This window comes from Drosophila gunungcola, unplaced genomic scaffold, assembly GCF_025200985.1.
Source record: "Drosophila gunungcola strain Sukarami unplaced genomic scaffold, Dgunungcola_SK_2 000001F, whole genome shotgun sequence".
NCBI classification, from domain to species: domain Eukaryota; kingdom Metazoa; phylum Arthropoda; class Insecta; order Diptera; family Drosophilidae; genus Drosophila; species Drosophila gunungcola.
Genome location: NW_026453197.1, coordinates 536,950 through 556,433, shown reverse-complemented (window position 1 = coordinate 556,433; position 19,484 = coordinate 536,950). Strand labels below are relative to the sequence as shown.

Sequence of the window (19,484 nt, the reverse complement as noted above, 5' to 3'; positions counted from 1 at the left end):
CAGTTTTATCAAAAAAGAATTATATTGATATATGTAATTTTTAACTCTCAAAAACATCTTTCGCTTAACAACACTATTTCCGTCGCTTAGTGTGACCTTGCCGACCGACAATCTGTGCGATTAGCCATTCACAGCGACTAGTCGACACGGGCACTGATTGGACAATTTCTTTGCCAAAAGCAGTTTTCTTCGCTCAAAACGCTATTTGCATAACGATTTGCAGGGATTTTCGCGATCCCCAGAGTGCCCAGCACCAGTCCCCTTCTGGAAGTGTCACGTGGACTAGGAAACGGCCCAGAAAACCAGGCGAAAAGCGAGGTGAAAGCAGGCTACACTTCGTGACAAAAAAGGGGGTGGAGGAGGTGGTTGTTCCTCTGAAGAAATCGAATCCAAACGAGAGCTCAACCACTTGGCATCGAAATGGAAAACCACTGAGGCACTCGGCAGATGCAAAGGAAACTGGAAGTGGGATTGCGATTCAGGACTTGGGAGCCGCGGCGCGGTGTAAATGCGTGCGGCCGTTGGCCTGATGCTGTCGCACGGTGGTGGTGTCGTGGAGCCGTCGATGTCCCGGCCGGATTACGAGCAGAGCGCCCTCCATCACAGCTGTCTGCTGGTGCTGCTCCGCGGCGTGGGACCATCGCGTGCCCGCATCCTCCAGCGGGCGTTCGAGAAAGTGCGACGTGTCAGCCACATCCGGGTGAATGGTGGGTGCTCCTACTTGAATCCACTATAAACTATTGTTAGCTTCCTTGTGCTTCCACCACAGATTCCTCTGGCAATCCCCGCACTATTTGGATTCGCTTCGTTCACGATCATCCCGTGGAGCACAACGACTGGGGTGACTTCCAGACCCATCGCCGACTGCTGGGACTCGTTACCATCGGCAAATTCGAAAACCAAACCGAACTCAATGAGCTGTGCCGCCAACACGAGTCCCTGAAAGTTCGCTACGGCTCTACACTGTATGAATCCCGTGCCATTTTCTTTGGACCCGATGAAACGCCGCTGGAAACCATCGGCGAGGTGCTGGCGTCACCACCAGCCGGAGGTCGACGCCTCCAAGATGAGTTCACCACGCCCTCAAACTTCAAGGCACAGGCATTCTTCTACCGCGAACAGGATTCGTGCGCGGATCTGGAATCTCGAATTGGGGACTTTGCCAGCGCTTTGTTTTGGGTCCTGGAATCGCGACGCTTGGAGCGATCCCGCGAGAAGGCGGACAAGCTGAGCCTGCTGCAGGCTCCCTTCGAGAAACGCGACTTTGTGGGCCTGGACATGGAGTCGAGAAACAATAGGAAGCGATGCGTGGGTCGTGTGATGAAGAACCTGGCGGATCTATCGCTACAAGCCGGTCTCGTGGAAGACGCCCTAAGTTTGTACCACAATGCCAATGAGACCTTGAGGTCAGTGGGCGATTCGCTGTGGGTTGGAGCCACCGAAGAGGGTCTGTGTGCCGCCTCTGCGATGCTCTTGTATCCCCAAATGCGAGAGATAGAGACGCTTCACAGGAACTCTTCGCTCCAGGAGGCGGGTGAGTAGCGAAAATATGATTTGAACTGCCTTTAGTAAATCTTAATTACTGTCCAGGCACATCACCTTTGAAAAACACCCCTGAAAAGTGGCGGGCTAGTGATGCCACCAAGAAAATCAGCGCCAGCGAAGCCACCACAAACAACGTGGATGGCACCCAACAAAGTCAGCAGCATCAGCAGCAGCGCGTAACCTCGAACTCATCTTCCTGCTCATCGGTGTCTTCCCTGGTGACCACGGCCACCAATTCGTCCGCCTCGGACACGCCAACCACCTCGTCCTCTTCCACTTCGACGATATCGGCGGCACCGATTCCGGGGCACCAGAGAAACGGCGAACTGCCGGGCAATATACTCAAGGCGGAGGAGATCACCAACTACTATCGCAAGGCCATCATTAACTACAGCAAATACAGGCATGCAGCGACCATTGAAACGGAGGCGGCTCTGAAGGCCTCACGGATTTGCATCGAGCAGAATCGTCCTCTGGACGTGGCCATGTTTCTTCAGAATATCCTGTACATTAACCTGAGCATGAGCGAAGCGGAGCGAGTGAAGAGATTCGAGATCATTACGGAGCTGTACCAACAGATCGGTTACCAAAGGAAGGCGGCGTTTTTCCAGCGTCTGGCTGCACTGAAGCATGTACAACAGGGCAGCCAGGCGCCGGACTGGAATCAGAGCTATCGTCTCATGTTGGGCAGCTTTACGGGCTATCTGCTGTGCTTAGATCCACTGGAGGTGCTGGAAAATGCTGCTGGCTGGCCGGCGCTGCAGATCGATCTGGTACAGAGTCTCATAACGGCTGCCCGAAGACTGGGACACTCTGCTCTGGCCACACGCCACATGACCTTCCTGCTGCAGACACAGTGGGATAACATGTCGCCCACGGAACAAAGTGAAATGGCTGTGCAACTGCAGGTAACTTATGCAAACCAAAAGTATAAATTAATAAAACCCTGTTGTTAATAATGAATTCTTGCAGAATTTAAGCGCCCAGTGTGAGGGATCACCCGTTCCTTTAGTGCTGGAGAATGGCACTGTGATACCGCCCGCCAATCTCACGGACCTACCCTACTGCCTCGATCTACAGGTCAAAGATTTGCCCGCCCACCTGCGACCGCAGAGAATAAAGGTGGCCAAGGCGGACAGTGGGCCCTTTCTGTTTACCCCCATACACTTTAATTCGGTTGACAGAAGGGACAAGAAAAAGGACAAAAACAAAATAGGTGAGGTGTTATAGTATATAAAGAATATACCTTACTAAGTTCCTCACTTGTTCAGCTTTCCAGTGGGTGCAAAACGATCTCAGCGAGGTCACTGTGCGCCTGCGCAATCCTCTGCCCTTTGAGCTGGCCGTTACGGACATGAGATTGCTGTCGAATGGTGTAGTCTTTGAGTCGCTGCCTCAGACCATTGTTCTCCAGCCACATGTTCCCACTTATGTCGCGCTCCATGGAACGCCCATTGAGCCGGGGCAGTTGGATCTGCAGGGCTACAGCACACACACGCTCGGCGTAAAGTCCAACTGCCGGCTGAAGCACATGCGTGGGCGCAGCTTTCCACCCAACTACCTGGTGGATGTGATACCCGCCCTTCCTAGGATATCCGTTAAAACTTCCCTGCCCCAGACAGCGACATTTAGCAACATGAATAGTGCGGATATTGTGGTGACCTCCGCCAGCTTGACCCTGTACAATGGGGAATCCTCCAGCTGCACGATAACAATCACAAATGAGAGCACAACGCTACCACTGGAGCACCTGGAGGTCAACATCAACTCAAATGTTGAACAGGAGCTGCAGAAAAAGATCTTCCGGGTAGATGAAGAGGCATTGAAGGTGAGATTTGAGCGCCATAAAATAGTTTATAGCTAATCGGTATGCAATTTATTTTGCAGGCCAAGCTACCGGTGCCTCCCCAGAGCTCGATTGAAATTATCGTAGATGTTTATGCCGAAGCGGACTTCGTTTGCCCCCAGCCACCCGCTTCAGTTCATTCAAGCGCTGCTGCCGGGGATTACGGTGCGGCGTCCCTCACGCACTACTCCAACGTTTCCACCTCTGGGCATGCCAGCTTGCCCTCGAGAGTCAGTTCGCCGCAACATCGTCGGCACGAGCCGCAAAACTCCAGTTTTCGTTCCACCTTCTCAGGCGGTCAGTCGTCGCTGGCTGCTTTGAGTCTTCAGCCTGGCGGCGGAAGAGGAGCAGGACCCTCCAGTCTGGGCTCCCAATATTCGCAGCACATTGAGGCACAAGTGCGATTGAAGTACTCCGGCGGAGACGCTCTAACGGCGGGCTACTGTCGCCAGTGTGCGGTGTCTTTTAACCTAGAACTTTTGCCCAGCGCGCAGATAACAAGCTGGGATGTCCTTCCCGCTGAGGTGTAAGTGAAAATTGTATTAACTTTAAAAGCCATTACATCTAATTATATTCGTCAAATTTTGCAGACCCTCACAATTTTACCTGGTACTTGACATTTCCAACCTAACCGCTCAAGAGATGTCGCTCAACTACACGGACACCAAGAATATACTCATCGAGGCCGAAGAGAGCTGCCGAGTGCCCATACCCGTGGATCGTTGCTCCCTGGAGCAAGTGGTGGCCGCGCGGGCAGCCGAAGTGGCTGAAAATCTGGAAAGGGGTGGGCCTAATTCTTATTCAAAATAATTTTATTATATAATAATGATTTCCCCTGCCTATTAGAGCTCTGCTTTCGGACGCAACTGCTGTCGTTTAATGATGCTCTGAGCAAGCTCTGTTCAATTCACATAGCTGAACGGGTGAAAATCAACTGGCTGTTGACGGGGACGGACATTCAGGGAATCGCCTCCCTGCGAGGGATTGTTCTCTCCCAGTCTATGGTGGATTTGACGGCTGTGTCGCCTTTGGAGTGGGGTAAGTTGTTTGGAATTTTTTATACCGGTTTTGTTTATACTTACTATGTTTCTCTACTCTTAGCAATCAGCCTCCAGGAAACACCTGTGCAGCCGCACAGCGAGATTGTGTGCACTGTTGGCCAGAGTTCACTGCTTAGCATCCAGCTGGCAAACACATCTCTTCAGCCTCTCAGGAACTTGGTGCTGAGCATCAAGTTCTATCAGGATTACCTGAACGGAATGGAGAATTACAATTTGGAGACACGCGTGGCCATTTCAGGACCAAATAGGTGAGGGATAAACCGCAAAGCAACCATATCTTTGATAGCTTTATTCATTATTTTTTTTTAAACCCCGTAGAATTGCAATTCCCCTACTGAAGAAGCAGGAGCAGAAACAGCACACTTGCTCTGTGATATTCTTTACGCCCGGACGCTTTAAGGCCAGCATCGAGTGCACCAGCACTCCGCAGAAGCAGTCGGAGCAGCCGGCGTCACTGCTAAGCCGTTCCTGTCCGGTAGAAACCGAGAACGCCGGCCAGTCGGTCATGTTCTCCTCCAGCTACGATGAGCAGCAGGCGCACGTGTGGAAGTTCATTCCACCGATCGAGGTTACCGTCGTGGAGCAGTGAAATGTTAACTGTCGCTAGTTTAATTTCGTTATTATGTTTGTGTATGTATTGTGTATACCCACTTCCCCGCTCCAGTAAGTTTGATTCCCGATCTGTTATACCCGGAAACACGAAAAGCAATTGTTTGTAAAGAATTCTTACTAGATACAATATATAACGCATAACACTGTATATAACTAAGCTCAAACACAAAACATGTACTGTACCCTAAGCTTGATAGAGAAAATGGCCATAACATAAATCTAATAGAACCTATAGTCCATGCCTGTAAAACATATACATATTTAAACAAGCGTTACGCCGTGGTGTATTTATATAGATAGCAAATGTTCCGCGCACTAAAAGCCACGCCAAGCATTATACATTTTGATAACAAACTCGTATTTACAAAATATTTTTATACAATTACCGGGGCAATACACACATGTATCATTATGAACTACAAATTAATATTGTTGCTAAAGAAATTATGCCAATGAATTGTGTGAGTAACTGTAGTGTAAACGCAATAAAATCTATTTGACGAAACATGGAATTTGATCTCCCGTTCTCATTCTCAACCGAGTCTCCGGATCTCGTCCATGGTGAAACCGTTTCGGTTGAGCAGAATGGAGGAGAGCACGTACACGTAGTAGCTGCCCGGGATGAAGGTCAGTGCTCCGATAATGCTCAGCGCCCACACACGATCCGATCGCTCCCGGCTCGTGTCCGTCAGCCAGTTCAGAGTGGCAAAGGCAATGCAGATCTACAGACAAAGAAATCAGAATGGAGGATTAGTAAGTATTTGAATTTGTAGAGGGTCTACCCCAACCTATAATTCAAAGGTAGGATATAGTTTTTCGTATGAAATAATGTTTATTGTAAAATAATATCTAAAGAAAACGAGTTCAGGGATCAGTAAGTTTCTCATATGGTTAACTTTCATCATAGTTTTTTTTAGAAGGATCATATGAAAGATATATATGTACATATAAAACACCCAAGACTGGTTTAAATTGCGGTCAGAACTGAAAGCGGATGTATGATATTGTCGGCCGATTTAAACAAAAATATTTAACCAGTACTATATTTAAGGGAATTAAAAATAAATTGCTAGGTTATATATATTTTTTGTATTCATTTGTCCGATGGTTCATTTGGCTCGTTCTGACCGCTGTACTACCTGCAATAAAAAGACAACTTTTGGAAATGTTTTATGCAGATAGCTTTAAAACTTAGAGTATAGTTTGCGTAGAAACGGACGGACGGACAGACGGAAATGGCTAGATTGGCTCCCCTAGTGATGCTGATAAAGTTTATAGGGTCGAAATTTGTTTCTACTTCCCTGCGTTGCAAACTTTTGACTGCAATTATAATACCCTCCGCAAGGGTATAAAAATAACAATTATTTATTAAAAAAAGTTTAGTTTCATTTAGAAGTATAAGAATATGAAAATGTTACTTTATATTTCAATGAAGTGAAAATAACTTGAGAAAATCAACCGATTTTAAAATGTTTACTGGCCAAAATACTATACTATAATACACTGAAGCTTAAATGAGGTAGTACATATTACACATACATATGAGTAATAATAACAATAATTATTCCAAGAAAGGATTCTGATGCAGATTTCAAACACGAACTTGCATATATGTACCCACTATGTACACATATGTATGTATGGAGAATACTCACAATCCCACCGATAAAAAGCAGAAGGATAATGACAATGGTTTTCCAGGGCACTGGAACCGCTGGCTCCGTCCACTGTTCGTTGACGAATCCGTCGGTCTCGCACTGGGACTCCACCACCTTGATGTATTCCCCTTCCCCAGAGACTGCTGGCGGGGAATTCGAGCTCCCCGCATTAAGACGACGACGCGAATCCGTTTTGGTGGGCTGCATATTTGATCTACTCGCCGAACTTGACCGGCTGCTAATTACACAAAAATAAGGCGGCGTTTTCAATGCATTTCAATGTTATCAAAAAAACAGCTGGCAGTAAAGCTGCCAACCTGGGGAAAATAAACGAGTACAGTAAACACTAAATAAATTAAATTTTAAAGAAAATGCCATTAAGAGCCATTAGTCTTCATAAATTTGGGAATATTAGAAAATATATTATAAAATAATATAGGTTGTAAAAAAAATAAATGCACTTAATCTTGTGCTGTAATTTAATTTAAGTAATCTTTTGTAGATTTGAAAAAATCACAAGAAAACAAGTACCCTTCTGATTTATTTATTAGCAATGTAATTTTTTAACTTTGACTTCGGGTAAACAGATGCAGTTTGAACATGTTTAGGAAAATGTGGGTTCCGAAATTATTATCTTTTTAAAAGACTTTTAATAAAAATTTAAATAATTTCCGAAAAACCAATTTGAAAATAGCGAAACTGTCCAGTTATCTTTTAATTTAGTTTTCCGAAGACCGATCGCTGCTCCAGTTTGTCAGGGATCTTTAGATGGATCATTTTGATAAATATTAACATGAAGATGAGATCCGTTAATGTTGGATTTTTTCATACAAATTTGGTATGGAAACTGGCATAAAACTAAATTTATAACTGTCTCTATGTAGATCATAACCGAAGATACTAGCAGATGTTACAGAAATGAGACAGCTAACAAACAACTATATCACGAAAAAAAGAAGGGTCTACAGTTTTCATGGCCGATGCAGCAACCGGAAAAGATACATGATCTCGCTTTAGGACACAAATATCGCAAGACTTCCAGTGCTTTGATCCAGGTGGATCCCAAATCATGCACTCGTCGCACCTGTGCCAGTCCTTACTGTGCTTTGCAATTGATTTCGCATTCGCTTCGAATCGATGGCCGGATCAACTAGTATGCACATGACAAAGTTTGACAATATATTCGAAAAAAGAAACCATCCCAGACCCTGTTGAAACATATCATTTGGAGATCCGTAATCCGCCAACACCGGTAGCATTCTCTTAATGAGTATTAGTACTCAGCCGGAAGTACGAGTAAAATAAACAGAACAAAAAGTCGCTCATACTTCGTTTCAATATCTTAAATATATTGTAATATTTTGGAAAATTGTTTATTGTTTTGGAAATATAAGTTCTAGTTTTTGGAAAGACTAGTTTTTATTACTTGACTTTGACCCAATTATACAACCCTGTTTTGTTTATAAGGTCGAAACAATTTGATTCATATCACATAATTTATTCCATCTGTAAGCTTCGATAAATTTGTATTTTAAGAAAATTTATTTGCATTAAAACAATATTTTTTAGAGTAAATTTAGTTTATTTATTAACGGTAATTAAATAAAATTTTGATTTTAAGCAATAAAATCGTCAGAAGATCCTTTTTTCCTCATCGTACAACCCTGGAAAATTAAAAATATTCTTGATCAATATACAAGCATTAAAAAAAAGGATGGAAAATATATTTTAATAATCAGTTCTACTATCAAGATAAATCAATCACAGACATCAGATGTCCCTATCATTAGATCTCATCATTATTATATGTAAAATCAGTTTTAACAAAAAGGTTTATACTTACAAGGCAAATGGACAATCTAAGACAGTGGTCAGGGGTCTTATTTGAAAGAATAAACCTGAAAAATTAAAAACATCGCAGTTAGCACATCGAGTGATAAAAAAAAATAAAACATATAAATTTACTAATCAGTTCTACTATCAAGATAAATCAGTCATAGACATCAGATGTCCCTATCATAAAGTCTCATCATAAAAATTGAGAGTTTCCGTACCACATATAATACTTACAATGTTTGAAAATCCTCTTTTTGTAGTCATTCTATTAGAAATGTCCAGTTTCTCTGAAATAACAATAGATTAAGAATTATTGGAGTATCTTCTAAAATAGGAGTTTGCAGAAGACCTTTGAAATGGTATAATCAGTTCTACTATCAAGATAAATCAGTCATAGACATCAGATGTCCCTATCGTAAGATCTCATCATTGAAAACTTGTCTTAAAGTATTATAAATTGTACTTACATTTAGGACCGTTTTCTGCTTGTCCCAAAAGATATCCTCGTTTAAATCTGCTGAAAGATTAAATAATTAGTAACCTTTAAGATAATAATAAGCATTGCCCTAATATTTTTGTAAAATCAGTTCTACTATCAAGATAAATCAATCATAGACATCAGATGTCCCTATCGTAAGATCTCATCATAAAAAAACGTAGGTTTAGGTATTATAAATAATACTTACTTATAAAAAACATCTTATTTGAAGCTTCTTGGGACAGGAAACAGCAATTTCATCTAAAATAAGAATGTAATAATTAGTATGATTTTACATAAAACAACACCTATGACATATTATTTTTTAATCAGTTCTACTATCAAGATAAATCAGTCATAGACATCAGATGTCCCTATCATAAGGTCTCATCATGTTGGTGAAAATATTATTTAATAAAAATATAACTTACCGTACAAGCGATACCCAGGTCGTACTGAGAAGTCTCTAAATGAGACTCATTGGGTCGAAGTTGCCACGATGCCCAATAGATTATGTTATGTTTCCAAATCCGTACATCTTTCAGGGATTTTTTAAACTTTCAGCTGTTAAGGATAAATTTCCCAATGGAATTGGTAAATATTTCCAGGTTTTGCCTTTTTGAAAACATGCTTATTTTAATTTTCTTTTCCATTGCTCAGCAACACGTGGTGTGATTTCCGCCATATGCTTTAAACTGTGACTGCTCTTGTGTGTCGTAAAATCACTTAAAATAAAATACCAAACTCGAAATATTCGGGATTTTTTGGTGCCTTCCGAGTGGCGCCCCGTTTTCAAGATTAATTTGAATCTGTCGGTTCTTTCTATATTTTTATTATATAAATAGATATTGCGATTCGGACGCCGTTTCGGATACCTAATTTGTTCTAAACACTTCTAACTCTCGCATCCTAATTGGCCAACAAATTAAATTGCTTATTTACTTATGATTTACATGGCAGCCAATGACCTTGCATGTGACTAATCTGAATCAACAAAACTAATCTCACTCGATACAAGGCTGTCCTAACTCGAAAAATAGGGCATTTTTGCGGGGATTATGATACCCTAAATGAGAGATGATAGTCATGTCTTTTTCCCATTTGTACATAAGATTAATGTAAGTGTGGGAACACAGATCTTATAAGTTCTAAAATTTAATACAAATTTTGGCAGCAATTTAGTTTGTTAAAATAAAATTTGATCGTTTCCTTTTGCGTCCAATATAATCAAATAGGAATTGGGAACAAGACAAGAATGGCTGATTCTCCATTTATGGTTATAAATTTAAGGAGCCCTTACAGAGTATAATCATATTTTTTGGGTTAAGACAGTCTTGCGTTAAGTGAGCTATCTGTATACTAAGCGTGTCCCACCAGACGACTCATCATGGGTCCCCTGTGGATGTGGATGTTGCCTCCGGCGCCTGCTGCTCCTGCTCCAGTTCCTGTTGCTGCGCCAGTCGCAGACGCTTCTTGGCCTGGATGTCGGCCAGCGTTTGTTCGATGGAGCGCATGTCCTTCTTGTTCTTACTGGGGACAAATCCATAGCTTTGGTTGGTCTCCGTCTTGCGAGCCGCCTGCAATGCTGCTGACTCTCCGATGAGGTGGGCATACTTGGCCTTATAGTTAGTTGTGGGCTTGACTTCACTGGAGTCCGGATCTCCGGCTGTGGATGAGGATGTACAGTTCGCCGACGCCTCGGAAGTGGAGGCTTCCTTGTCGCTCTGCTCCTGCGCCAGTCGCTCCCGCCGTCGCTCTGCGTACTCCTTGGCTATCTCTGGATTCCAGCCGTCACCATTTCGTCTGGCCGTGACCTCATCCTCCCCAGGAGCATGCTCCTTTTTGTATACCACCGAATGCCGATCCACATCCTCGCGACCAAAGCTCATGGCAATGAAACCTCCGTTTTCGGCTATCTCGTGTATCACCGAGCGGTGCACCTTGTCCAGCGGCTGGAACTCGATGTACTGTCTGTCGTCCTTGGCGAATCGGCCCATCCGTTCGTCCACATACTTCCGGAATCGGAGGAGCTCCTCCTTCTGTTTGTTCTGCATCCGTTCCATCAATTCGCGCTGTTTCTTGATCAGCGTCTTTTGCTGCTCGTTGTTGGCAGGCGGTGCATCCATGGCATTGAGTATCGTGTCGAGCAGGTCCATTTTCCCGCCGTGTTTTTCTCGCTTTTCCGCCGTATTTTCTGCTCTCCTCACTCGTAGTTGTTTTGATCAATTGGCGGATGTGCGCCTGCGATGCCATCGAAAGAAAGAAGTGTGCGAGGGAATCTCAGTTAATTGGGTGGTTCTCTCTTTGGGGGCGGTTTTCTGGGAGACTTACCACTCTCTGGCGGTTATTATTAGCCCGTTTGGGTGTTTGATTGCCGTCGATTTGCTTGTTTTATTCGAGCAAATGTAATTATAATTATATTGGTAACCGGTGCTTGTGCACCAAAATATACTCTGCGAAAAATACCGAAAATAGTGGATGCCAACTCGGTCGTAATTGCTGTATTTTAGTATTTTTAAATTTCCCAACAGCTGATTACACTTAGCGGCAGGATTTAAGTTCGTACATTACATTTGAAAATATTTAGAATAAAATATATTTGATTTTTAAAATTGTGTAAGTAAGTATATTAATATATTTAACTGTAAAAAAATTTTTATTAATTAAAAATTTACTAATAAAGAAACAAATTACAAATTGATTTTAGAAAAAGATATGATTTCGTTCATAATAAACATTTCTTTAAATGATCTACCAAATTTAAAAATTTTGAGAAATCTATAATGCTTTATTTTTAGATTTAATGAAAACATACACTATGTTTGGAAAACTGCAAGATAAAACACAAGTTAAACGGTTTTCGAGCTTCTGTAAATGCTTTCTTTTGCAGCGCAGTGTAAATGAGTACGTGAAAAAGAGTTGGCAGATCTTTTGAGGCGCTTTTGTATTTGAAAAACATATTCCGCGTTAAACCTCAATAAATACCGTTTTAAATTGCATACACGTGCTGCAATGGGTGCAGAGCGATCCACATTGGTACACTGGTTCCGCAAAGGACTCCGGGTCCACGACAATCCCGCTTTATCGCAGATTTTTGCAGCTGCCAACGCTGCGCCTGGTACATTTTTCGTCCGCCCTATTTTCATTCTGGATCCTGGCATCCTGGATTGGATGCAGGTGGGCGCCAATCGCTGGCGATTCCTGCAGCAAACGCTAAGTGATTTGGATCAGCAGCTAAGGAAACTCGATTCCCGTCTGTTCGTGGTGCGCGGCAAGCCCGCTGAAGTTTTCCCCCGGATCTTTAAGAGCTGGCGCGTGGAACTCCTGACTTTTGAAACGGATATCGAACCATACTCCTTGGCCAGAGATGAGGCCGTTCAAAAGCTGGCCAAGTCCGCGGGTGTCAAGGTGGAAACCCACTGCTCCCACACGATTTACAATCCGGAGTTGGTCATAGCCAGAAACCTTGGCAAGGCACCAATTACCTATCAAAAGTTTCTGGGCATTGTGGAGCAACTAAAAATACCCAAGGTTCTAGGAGTTCCAGAGAAGTTGAAGATTATAAATGAGCCAACCAATGATGAAGTGGAGCAGGAGGATTCAACGGCATACGAATGTCCTACTATGGAACAATTGGTCAAGCGACCAGAGGAACTGGGACCCAATAAGTTTCCCGGGGGTGACTATGTTTATATGGAGTTTATTTTTGAAATTTATAACCTAATTTTTAATCAACCAGGTGAAACAGAAGCCCTGCGCCGCATGGATGAATCCTTGAGCGATGAACTTTGGGTGGCCCGCTTTGAGAAGCCCAACACGGCACCGAATTCCCTGGAGCCCAGCACTACTGTACTGAGTCCTTACCTCAAATTTGGATGCCTCAGTGCGCGGTTGTTTCATCAAAGGCTTAAGGAGATTCTCAAGCGGCAGACAAAGCACTCACAGCCTCCTGTTTCGCTAGTTGGGCAACTCATGTGGAGGGAATTCTACTACACAGTGGCGGCAGCTGAACCCAATTTCGATCGTATGTTGGGCAATGTCTACTGTCTGCAGATTCCCTGGCAGGAGCAGCCCAATCACCTGAAGGCCTGGACTCACGGACGCACCGGTTACCCCTTCATCGATGCCATCATGCGACAGTTGCGCCAGGAGGGCTGGATCCATCATCTGGCCCGGCATGCGGTGGCCTGTTTTCTCACCCGCGGAGATCTGTGGATCAGCTGGGAGGAGGGGCAGCGGGTGTTCGAGCAGCTGCTGCTGGATCAGGATTGGGCACTGAACGCTGGCAACTGGATGTGGCTCTCTGCTTCGGCCTTCTTCCATCAGTACTTTCGCGTCTATAGCCCCGTGGCGTTTGGCAAGAAAACGGATCCCCAGGGGCACTACATCAGGAAGTATGTGCCGGAACTCTCTAAATATCCAGCTGGCTGTATTTACGAGCCCTGGAAGGCATCTCTGGCGGATCAGCGTGCATACGGTTGCGTCCTGGGCACAGACTATCCCCACCGCATTGTTAAACACGAAATCGTGCACAAGGAGAACATCAAGCGGATGGGTGCCGCCTACAAGGTGAATCGCGAGGTGCGAACGGGCAAGGAGGAGGCGTCCTTCGAGGAGAAACCCGAAACCTCCACTTCAGGCAAGCGGAAGGCGCGAAAGGCAGTCGAAAATGCCCCCAAGCGAAAACGTTAAAATTAAAATATATATACTACCTTAAGAGAAAGGTACATTCATTTATAGAATTTGTTAGTATGACGTTAAAGTTGAACACCATTTAAAATAATACTTTAGGTATTAGTCTATATTTTGCATGTTATTCCCTGCTGAATCTACAGGCAACGTAAGGGGTTTTTGTAAAAGCAAGCTAGATATAGTACGACAATTAGTTTGACTTAAAATATAATGTTAACATAATGGAAATAAATACTAAATAGTAGTTGATCCTTATAAAAAGTAAAATACTTTAAATCAAACTATAGTATGTATTCAAAGCCGGATGAGTTTTAAATAAATTAATTTTGGACCTATCTAGTTATTGAATTAAATATATTAAATGGCAGAAGGTTATTAGGGCCACACGTTAAAACGTGTTACTTTTACTTAATTTTAATAATTTTAAATTTCTTAGAAACCATAAAAAAACAGAACTTTTATTAAATTTTATTTATTTAGCTTGTATATTAGCATCTATAAATATATAATGTTTTTTACAAAACAAAACAAAAATTATACTTTTAAAAAAACCCATCCCCAATAAATATATTTCATTTGGTGTCTTAAAAGTTGAAAGTGTCAAACACTATTTTTTTAAATCAATTCCACTGTAGTCCAAATGAACATTTTCAAAAACAATTTGGCCTTGAATTTCAGTTCTGACCCAATCGAGCTCTGTCAGTTGTTGAGCCAAGTTGTGAACTTCAGTCATATCAAAAATTTCGGCAGCTTAAAACCTTCAACCTTTTCTTTGTAAAAAACATAATTTTTAAAAAATTTTAATTTATAATTTTGGTGTGATAGAGACCTATCTAATTCCCAAACTTGAACTAACCGACAAAAACCATGTTTCGCAACTTGTTGGTGTTGAGGAACAAGCTGGCGCTGCAGCGGATTTTCGTTTCCCGCTTGACCTCGCGCTCCAATATGTCCACTGGTCGCACGTGCCTCACCTTCAGTCGTCCCAGGAACGTCGATGGCGTGACCGTCGTTGATATTGATATGAATAATATGGCGAAGAATGACGTAGAGTTCAACCGTAATTTCGTCAATTCGTTAACGTCGATGGACCGTCCCCATTTCCAGGAGCCAATGCAACCAGTCGGCACGGATGTCGCTGAATCAACACCTGCAGAGGAACCTGTGCCCGCGGCCAACGTGGAAATCCTGCCAACCGGTACACCCAGTTCCGTTCTGGACGTGGACGGCAATCCCATTGTGCCCATCGAGATCGATGGCTGGAATCAGGACGATGAGGATCCCACCGTGCAGAAGAACAGCAAGGACGTGGACATTGGCAACGACGACGAGTACAAGGCCGAGATGGCTCTGCGGGTGCCGGAGATCAGGGAGGGTCAGACGGAGTACAAGGGCATCAAGGTGAAGCTGCCGGAGACGGCCTACCAGGATGTGGGCACCTATCGCTTCCGTCGCGACTCCCAGGACCTCCAGGAGCTCGGAGACGACATTCGTCTCGTGCGGTACGACAAGTAGTAGACGAACCGTGTTTGTGTTTGCCCTATCTAATTATTTCCAAATTCGCCTGGACCGACTTACTGGACGAAGTCCGCGTATAACTTTTCCAATTTTTGTAATAAAGTCGGCCCTGCTATATTGAATGATCCTTTGATTGTATTCCCTTGTATTTCTAATTTAAATTTAATAATATAAATGGTTTTGAGTAGGCTAGCAGGCCTGAATGTAGTTTTTTTTATGTTTAACTTGCATATGTTTTCAAATGGTTAATTTAACATAAAATATAGGAATATAGACATACACTATTCTCTCTGCTCAATATATTTAATACTCTTACAAAAAAGTAAATCAATTGTAAGAGCGAATATGTTAATATATACCGTTAATAAAAGTAATTAAAATAATGATTTAAAAAGACTTAGCTGTGGAAATTCGGCTGTATTTCACTGGCTTACAATGTATAAGTGGTCTTTTAGTTTAGGTGGAACGGGAACGACGAGCCTACTTGATTTAATATTTCTGTCACGTACCCAACAATTAACTAAATTAGCCAAATGAAAACTTTATAAATAAATGTCATAAACAAAGGAGCACTTCACTACTACAAAATCCAGACGAATACCAGAGCCAGTTGCAAGTGCAAGCATACGGACACATAATAGCAATATGCTAAATTTTCCGAGTTCAATTGATGGTTATTATCCTGGCCGGAATTGATGTGGACTTGGCCACTAAGAACTGTCAGCTGGCGCTCGGTCATGCTTAAATGAAAATCCAACTATTGACCACGACCACTATTTTAACCCAGTCTGCTCTCCATATCACAAAAGATCGTTTTGTGGCCAATGGCAACCGAAACCGGGGCAAACACTTCCCATAAATTGCATTAAAAGCGGTCGAAAGGAGAGAAAACTACTCGTGACAATGCAGCGGACATAAACACGCTGCAAAATGTTTGTAGGCTCTAAACCAAAATTGAATTTGCGGTTTTGCCTGTGGGGGCGTGGCTGTGCGGGGGTGGGGGCATGGTTTTTGGTGGGCGGTAAAAATGTGCATGCAGGTGGGACATTGCAAATAACTGTAAATGAAGCTAAAGTGCGGTCAACCCAATGGGAATGCAATAAAAATGACCAGGAGCTCAGCGAAATTGTGGAACGGTCAACAAGATTGATTATAATCAATATATATATATATATATATATATATATATATATGTATATAAATATATAATATATATTATAATCAATATAAACAGTGACAGAACAACGTTAAAGTGTTTTTTATATATATGTTTTAAATAATTTAGTTAAACCATTTAGATTAAAACAAATTAAACAAATCCAGGGAACGAAAAAAAATATATTTTTATACCCTTGCAGAGGGTATTATAATTTCAGTCAGAAGTTTGCAACTCTGTGAAGGAGACGTTTCCGACCCTATAAAGGATATATATTCTTGATCAGCATCACTAGTAGAGTCGATCTAGCCATGTCCGTCTGTCCGTCCGTCTGTCCGTCTGTCAGTCTGTCCGTCTGTCCGTCCGTTTATATGCAAACTAGTCTCTCAGTTTTAAAGCTATCTGCATGAAACTTTCCCAAAAGTTGTCTTTCTATTGCAGGTAGTATATAAGTCGGAACGAGCCGGATCGGACGACTATAGCATAAAGCTCCCATAGGAACAATCGGAAAAATAAATGAAAAAAATTATAACTTTGCTGTTTTTTAATTTTTGGTTTAGTTCTTCGACATATAGTAATGGTAAAATATTTCCGATTTAAATTTCATCAAAATCGGACGACTTTAGCATATAGCTCCCATAGGAACAATCGGAAAAATAAATGAAAAAAAATTATAACTATTTCAGAATTATGGTATAAATTTTATCAAAATCGGACGTCTATAGCATATAGCTCCCATAGAAATAATAAAAATATATAAAATAACTATCTAATAATTGAGCTGCAAATCATCATAGTTTCAATGTTTTTCAGCACATACTCAAGTAAATCATAATTTAAATGTTTTCAAAAGTATTTAATTAATGCAAAAGCTGCAAGGGTATATGAACTTCGGCTTGCCGAAGTTTGCTTTCCTTCTTGTTTTTTACGTACTTTCTAGCATTTATTTTATTTTTTTTAAAATAGCAATTATAAGTAGGCGAAAGAATAAATATCATAGAAACGATTTTGATGAATATAATAAAACTCAAAAATTGCTAAACCAAACATCATGAACAAAACAAAATTGTTTTCATGTTAAATTTGCTAAGTGACTTTCGCAGCTCTGTTGGCTTAATAATAACTATATTCGTCGTTCTCTTCGTTGCTTTCATCTTTTTCATCGCATGTTTTCGAATTTTTCAAAATGTTACTCAGTTTTGTTTTATTTGAAAACTTGTAGGCCATTTGAAGAGACTTTTTCTGTCTTCGATAATACTTTAGACACTTTTGACTTATTTTAGTGTCTTTAATAAGATCATCAATCGCATTCACGCGACTTTTTATTCTACCTTCCTCATACTTGCGACGTTCATCATAGAGCAGAAATTGAGCATGTAGCTTCATTTTGTCTAGCATTGCATTCCCCTTGCTAGCTTTGAAAAGTTTTTTAATCCACTGCGATAATTCAGCGTTTTCAGTGGCTAAATATTTATACTTTTCCACAATACTTTCTAGTTGCTTGGTTGCGTTTGCATTTAGTTGCTCAATTGTTCTGCCTAGAACTGTTAGATATATTGTTACATTGAGTTGAAAATGAAGTGTTTTTGTACTTACTGCATCCAATATTTGCCAGTAAAAATATTGCTATAATTTTCATATTGCTAATTTGAACAGCCAACTGAAACTGACATTTAATAAGGTAAACCGACCGTTTAATGGAGTGTAGCAATGCGATTTGAAATGCTATTTAATGAATGGAATTTAAAATAGTTAAATATTTATTGATTTACCTTAAAGAAAAATATCTTCGATTTAAATTAAGTTAATAAAAAAACCCATCTCTTCAAGCGAGTGAACAAGTGAATAAGAGAATACAATTCAGTTTAATTTTCTTGGACCTCACTTAACAATCCGACTAAAGAGTTGTAACGGAACTATTTTGATTACAATTTATTGCCAAATTGGATGCAGCTTCAGATATTATATGTTTTGTATTTAATTTTTAAAAATAATACATTTTATTTATATATTAAAAGCATTGTTTTTGTTTTAATAATAATCATCATCATCATCATTATCAATATCTTGTTTTGACTTCTTGATTCGATTTCTCTTTTTCGGACCACATTCGCTGGAATTACGCAGTATTGTGTGCTGTTTATTTGAATTGGAAAACTTATACGCGCCTTCGAGTGCGCTTAGCTGCGCTTTGTAAAGGGCAATGCATTGTTTACCTCCCTTTCTCAAGCGAATTATAGTTTTAAGCCTGTTTATGCGCTCAGTAATGTCATCTTCCAACTTTTGTCGCATTTGGTCGTAGTGTTTAAAATCTGACACTGCACGCATTTTTTCTGGAAATAAGGCTGGTTGCAGGGGAATCATATAGTAAAGTTTTTCAATTTGCTGAGAGAATTCAGCGTTTCCAGTGGTTAAGTGTTTATACTTATTTATAGCATCTCTTATTTCCTGAGTAACAAGGGCATCTTCCGCTTCAAACGCACTTAGGGCTGTGAATTGTGTCGAATTAGTGGAAAGTAAATCCAGTGATTATTGTGACTCACTGTAGCCGATGTTTGCAAATAGGATTATTGCTATGATCTTCATCTCGCTAACAAGAAACACCAAATGATAGTTAAAATATAAAATTTTATAGATTTATATACTTATAACGTTGAGTGTAAAGTATCGTTTCACAGGGTGTAAAAAAACAATTCGCCAAGCTTATGTAATTAATAAATGCAAATAATTTGAAACTGTTGTGTAACAATGTCTCATTCTATTAATAATATTACCGGGTCCAAGTGGTTTTGAAGGCTTTAACAACCTACAATATGTTGAACAATTTTACAACATCATTAATTTTGAACATTAATTTTGAACTATTAAAAAAAAACCGCAAAATCATGGCTCAAAGATATTTATTAGCAAAAAATAGCTTTGGCAAGCCGAAGTTTACATACCATTGTTGCTTATAAAAAACATTATATTAAATTCATTCCATATGTTTATTTTTTTCAAAACTCCTTAGATATGTCGATTTTCCGAATTGTTTTTCAATCGTTCAATAGCTGTCTTATGTTTTATAAAATTCAAACAGTGT

At 41.1% G+C, this 19,484-nt stretch overlaps 6 protein-coding genes, 1 long non-coding RNA gene and 5 other non-coding genes across 12 annotated transcripts; 3 read left to right on the top strand and 9 right to left on the bottom strand.

The window, feature by feature from the left end:
* Window positions 1-135: 135 nt before the first annotated feature.
* LOC128263120 (protein brunelleschi) lies at window positions 136-5,178 on the top strand. The gene is made up of 10 exons (XM_052997843.1): window positions 136-707; window positions 770-1,534; window positions 1,591-2,453; window positions 2,518-2,761; window positions 2,817-3,373; window positions 3,433-3,917; window positions 3,982-4,175; window positions 4,238-4,429; window positions 4,493-4,700; window positions 4,771-5,178. The coding sequence occupies exons 1-10, from the start codon at window positions 509-511 to the stop codon at window positions 5,039-5,041; spliced, it is 3,978 nt and encodes a 1,325-aa protein (XP_052853803.1). The 5' UTR covers window positions 136-508; the 3' UTR covers window positions 5,042-5,178.
* A 142-nt stretch (window positions 5,179-5,320) lies between these two features.
* Window positions 5,321-6,987, bottom strand: LOC128263127 (uncharacterized). The gene is made up of 2 exons (XM_052997851.1): window positions 6,720-6,987; window positions 5,321-5,786 (listed from the first exon to the last, which is right to left on the bottom strand). The coding sequence occupies exons 1-2, from the start codon at window positions 6,927-6,929 to the stop codon at window positions 5,598-5,600; spliced, it is 399 nt and encodes a 132-aa protein (XP_052853811.1). The 5' UTR covers window positions 6,930-6,987; the 3' UTR covers window positions 5,321-5,597.
* A 699-nt stretch (window positions 6,988-7,686) lies between these two features.
* LOC128263128 (uncharacterized) lies at window positions 7,687-9,016 on the bottom strand. Its single transcript, XR_008268408.1, has 3 exons — window positions 8,793-9,016; window positions 8,566-8,620; window positions 7,687-8,386 (listed from the first exon to the last, which is right to left on the bottom strand). It is a non-coding gene; the product is annotated as an uncharacterized LOC128263128 (long non-coding RNA).
* LOC128263583 (small nucleolar RNA Me28S-Cm2645) lies at window positions 8,454-8,528 on the bottom strand. The gene has a single exon (XR_008268451.1). It is a non-coding gene; the product is annotated as a small nucleolar RNA Me28S-Cm2645 (small nucleolar RNA).
* On the bottom strand, window positions 8,686-8,761 carry LOC128263586 (small nucleolar RNA Me28S-Cm2645). Its single transcript, XR_008268454.1, has one exon. It is a non-coding gene; the product is annotated as a small nucleolar RNA Me28S-Cm2645 (small nucleolar RNA).
* Window positions 8,919-8,994, bottom strand: LOC128263584 (small nucleolar RNA Me28S-Cm2645). The gene has a single exon (XR_008268452.1). It is a non-coding gene; the product is annotated as a small nucleolar RNA Me28S-Cm2645 (small nucleolar RNA).
* A 121-nt stretch (window positions 9,017-9,137) lies between the features above and the next one.
* Window positions 9,138-9,212, bottom strand: LOC128263585 (small nucleolar RNA Me28S-Cm2645). The gene has a single exon (XR_008268453.1). It is a non-coding gene; the product is annotated as a small nucleolar RNA Me28S-Cm2645 (small nucleolar RNA).
* Window positions 9,213-9,361: 149 nt separating this feature from the next.
* LOC128263588 (small nucleolar RNA Me28S-Cm2645) lies at window positions 9,362-9,436 on the bottom strand. The gene has a single exon (XR_008268456.1). It is a non-coding gene; the product is annotated as a small nucleolar RNA Me28S-Cm2645 (small nucleolar RNA).
* A 398-nt stretch (window positions 9,437-9,834) lies between these two features.
* Window positions 9,835-11,499, bottom strand: LOC128263122 (sperm-associated antigen 7). Its single transcript, XM_052997845.1, has 2 exons — window positions 11,368-11,499; window positions 9,835-11,277 (listed from the first exon to the last, which is right to left on the bottom strand). The coding sequence occupies exon 2, from the start codon at window positions 11,190-11,192 to the stop codon at window positions 10,422-10,424; it is 771 nt and encodes a 256-aa protein (XP_052853805.1). The 5' UTR covers window positions 11,193-11,277; window positions 11,368-11,499; the 3' UTR covers window positions 9,835-10,421.
* Window positions 11,500-11,955: 456 nt separating this feature from the next.
* LOC128263121 (cryptochrome-2) lies at window positions 11,956-14,043 on the top strand. The gene is made up of 2 exons (XM_052997844.1): window positions 11,956-12,715; window positions 12,776-14,043. Exons 1-2 carry the CDS (start codon window positions 12,049-12,051, stop codon window positions 13,726-13,728), a joined length of 1,620 nt encoding a protein of 539 aa, XP_052853804.1. The 5' UTR covers window positions 11,956-12,048; the 3' UTR covers window positions 13,729-14,043.
* A 401-nt stretch (window positions 14,044-14,444) lies between these two features.
* Window positions 14,445-15,373, top strand: LOC128263124 (uncharacterized). The gene has a single exon (XM_052997847.1). It carries the CDS (start codon window positions 14,596-14,598, stop codon window positions 15,241-15,243), a length of 648 nt encoding a protein of 215 aa, XP_052853807.1. The 5' UTR covers window positions 14,445-14,595; the 3' UTR covers window positions 15,244-15,373.
* A 1,948-nt stretch (window positions 15,374-17,321) lies between these two features.
* LOC128263125 (uncharacterized) lies at window positions 17,322-18,111 on the bottom strand. The gene is made up of 2 exons (XM_052997848.1): window positions 17,999-18,111; window positions 17,322-17,946 (listed from the first exon to the last, which is right to left on the bottom strand). Exons 1-2 carry the CDS (start codon window positions 18,039-18,041, stop codon window positions 17,516-17,518), a joined length of 474 nt encoding a protein of 157 aa, XP_052853808.1. The 5' UTR covers window positions 18,042-18,111; the 3' UTR covers window positions 17,322-17,515.
* Window positions 18,112-19,484: the final 1,373 nt, after the last annotated feature.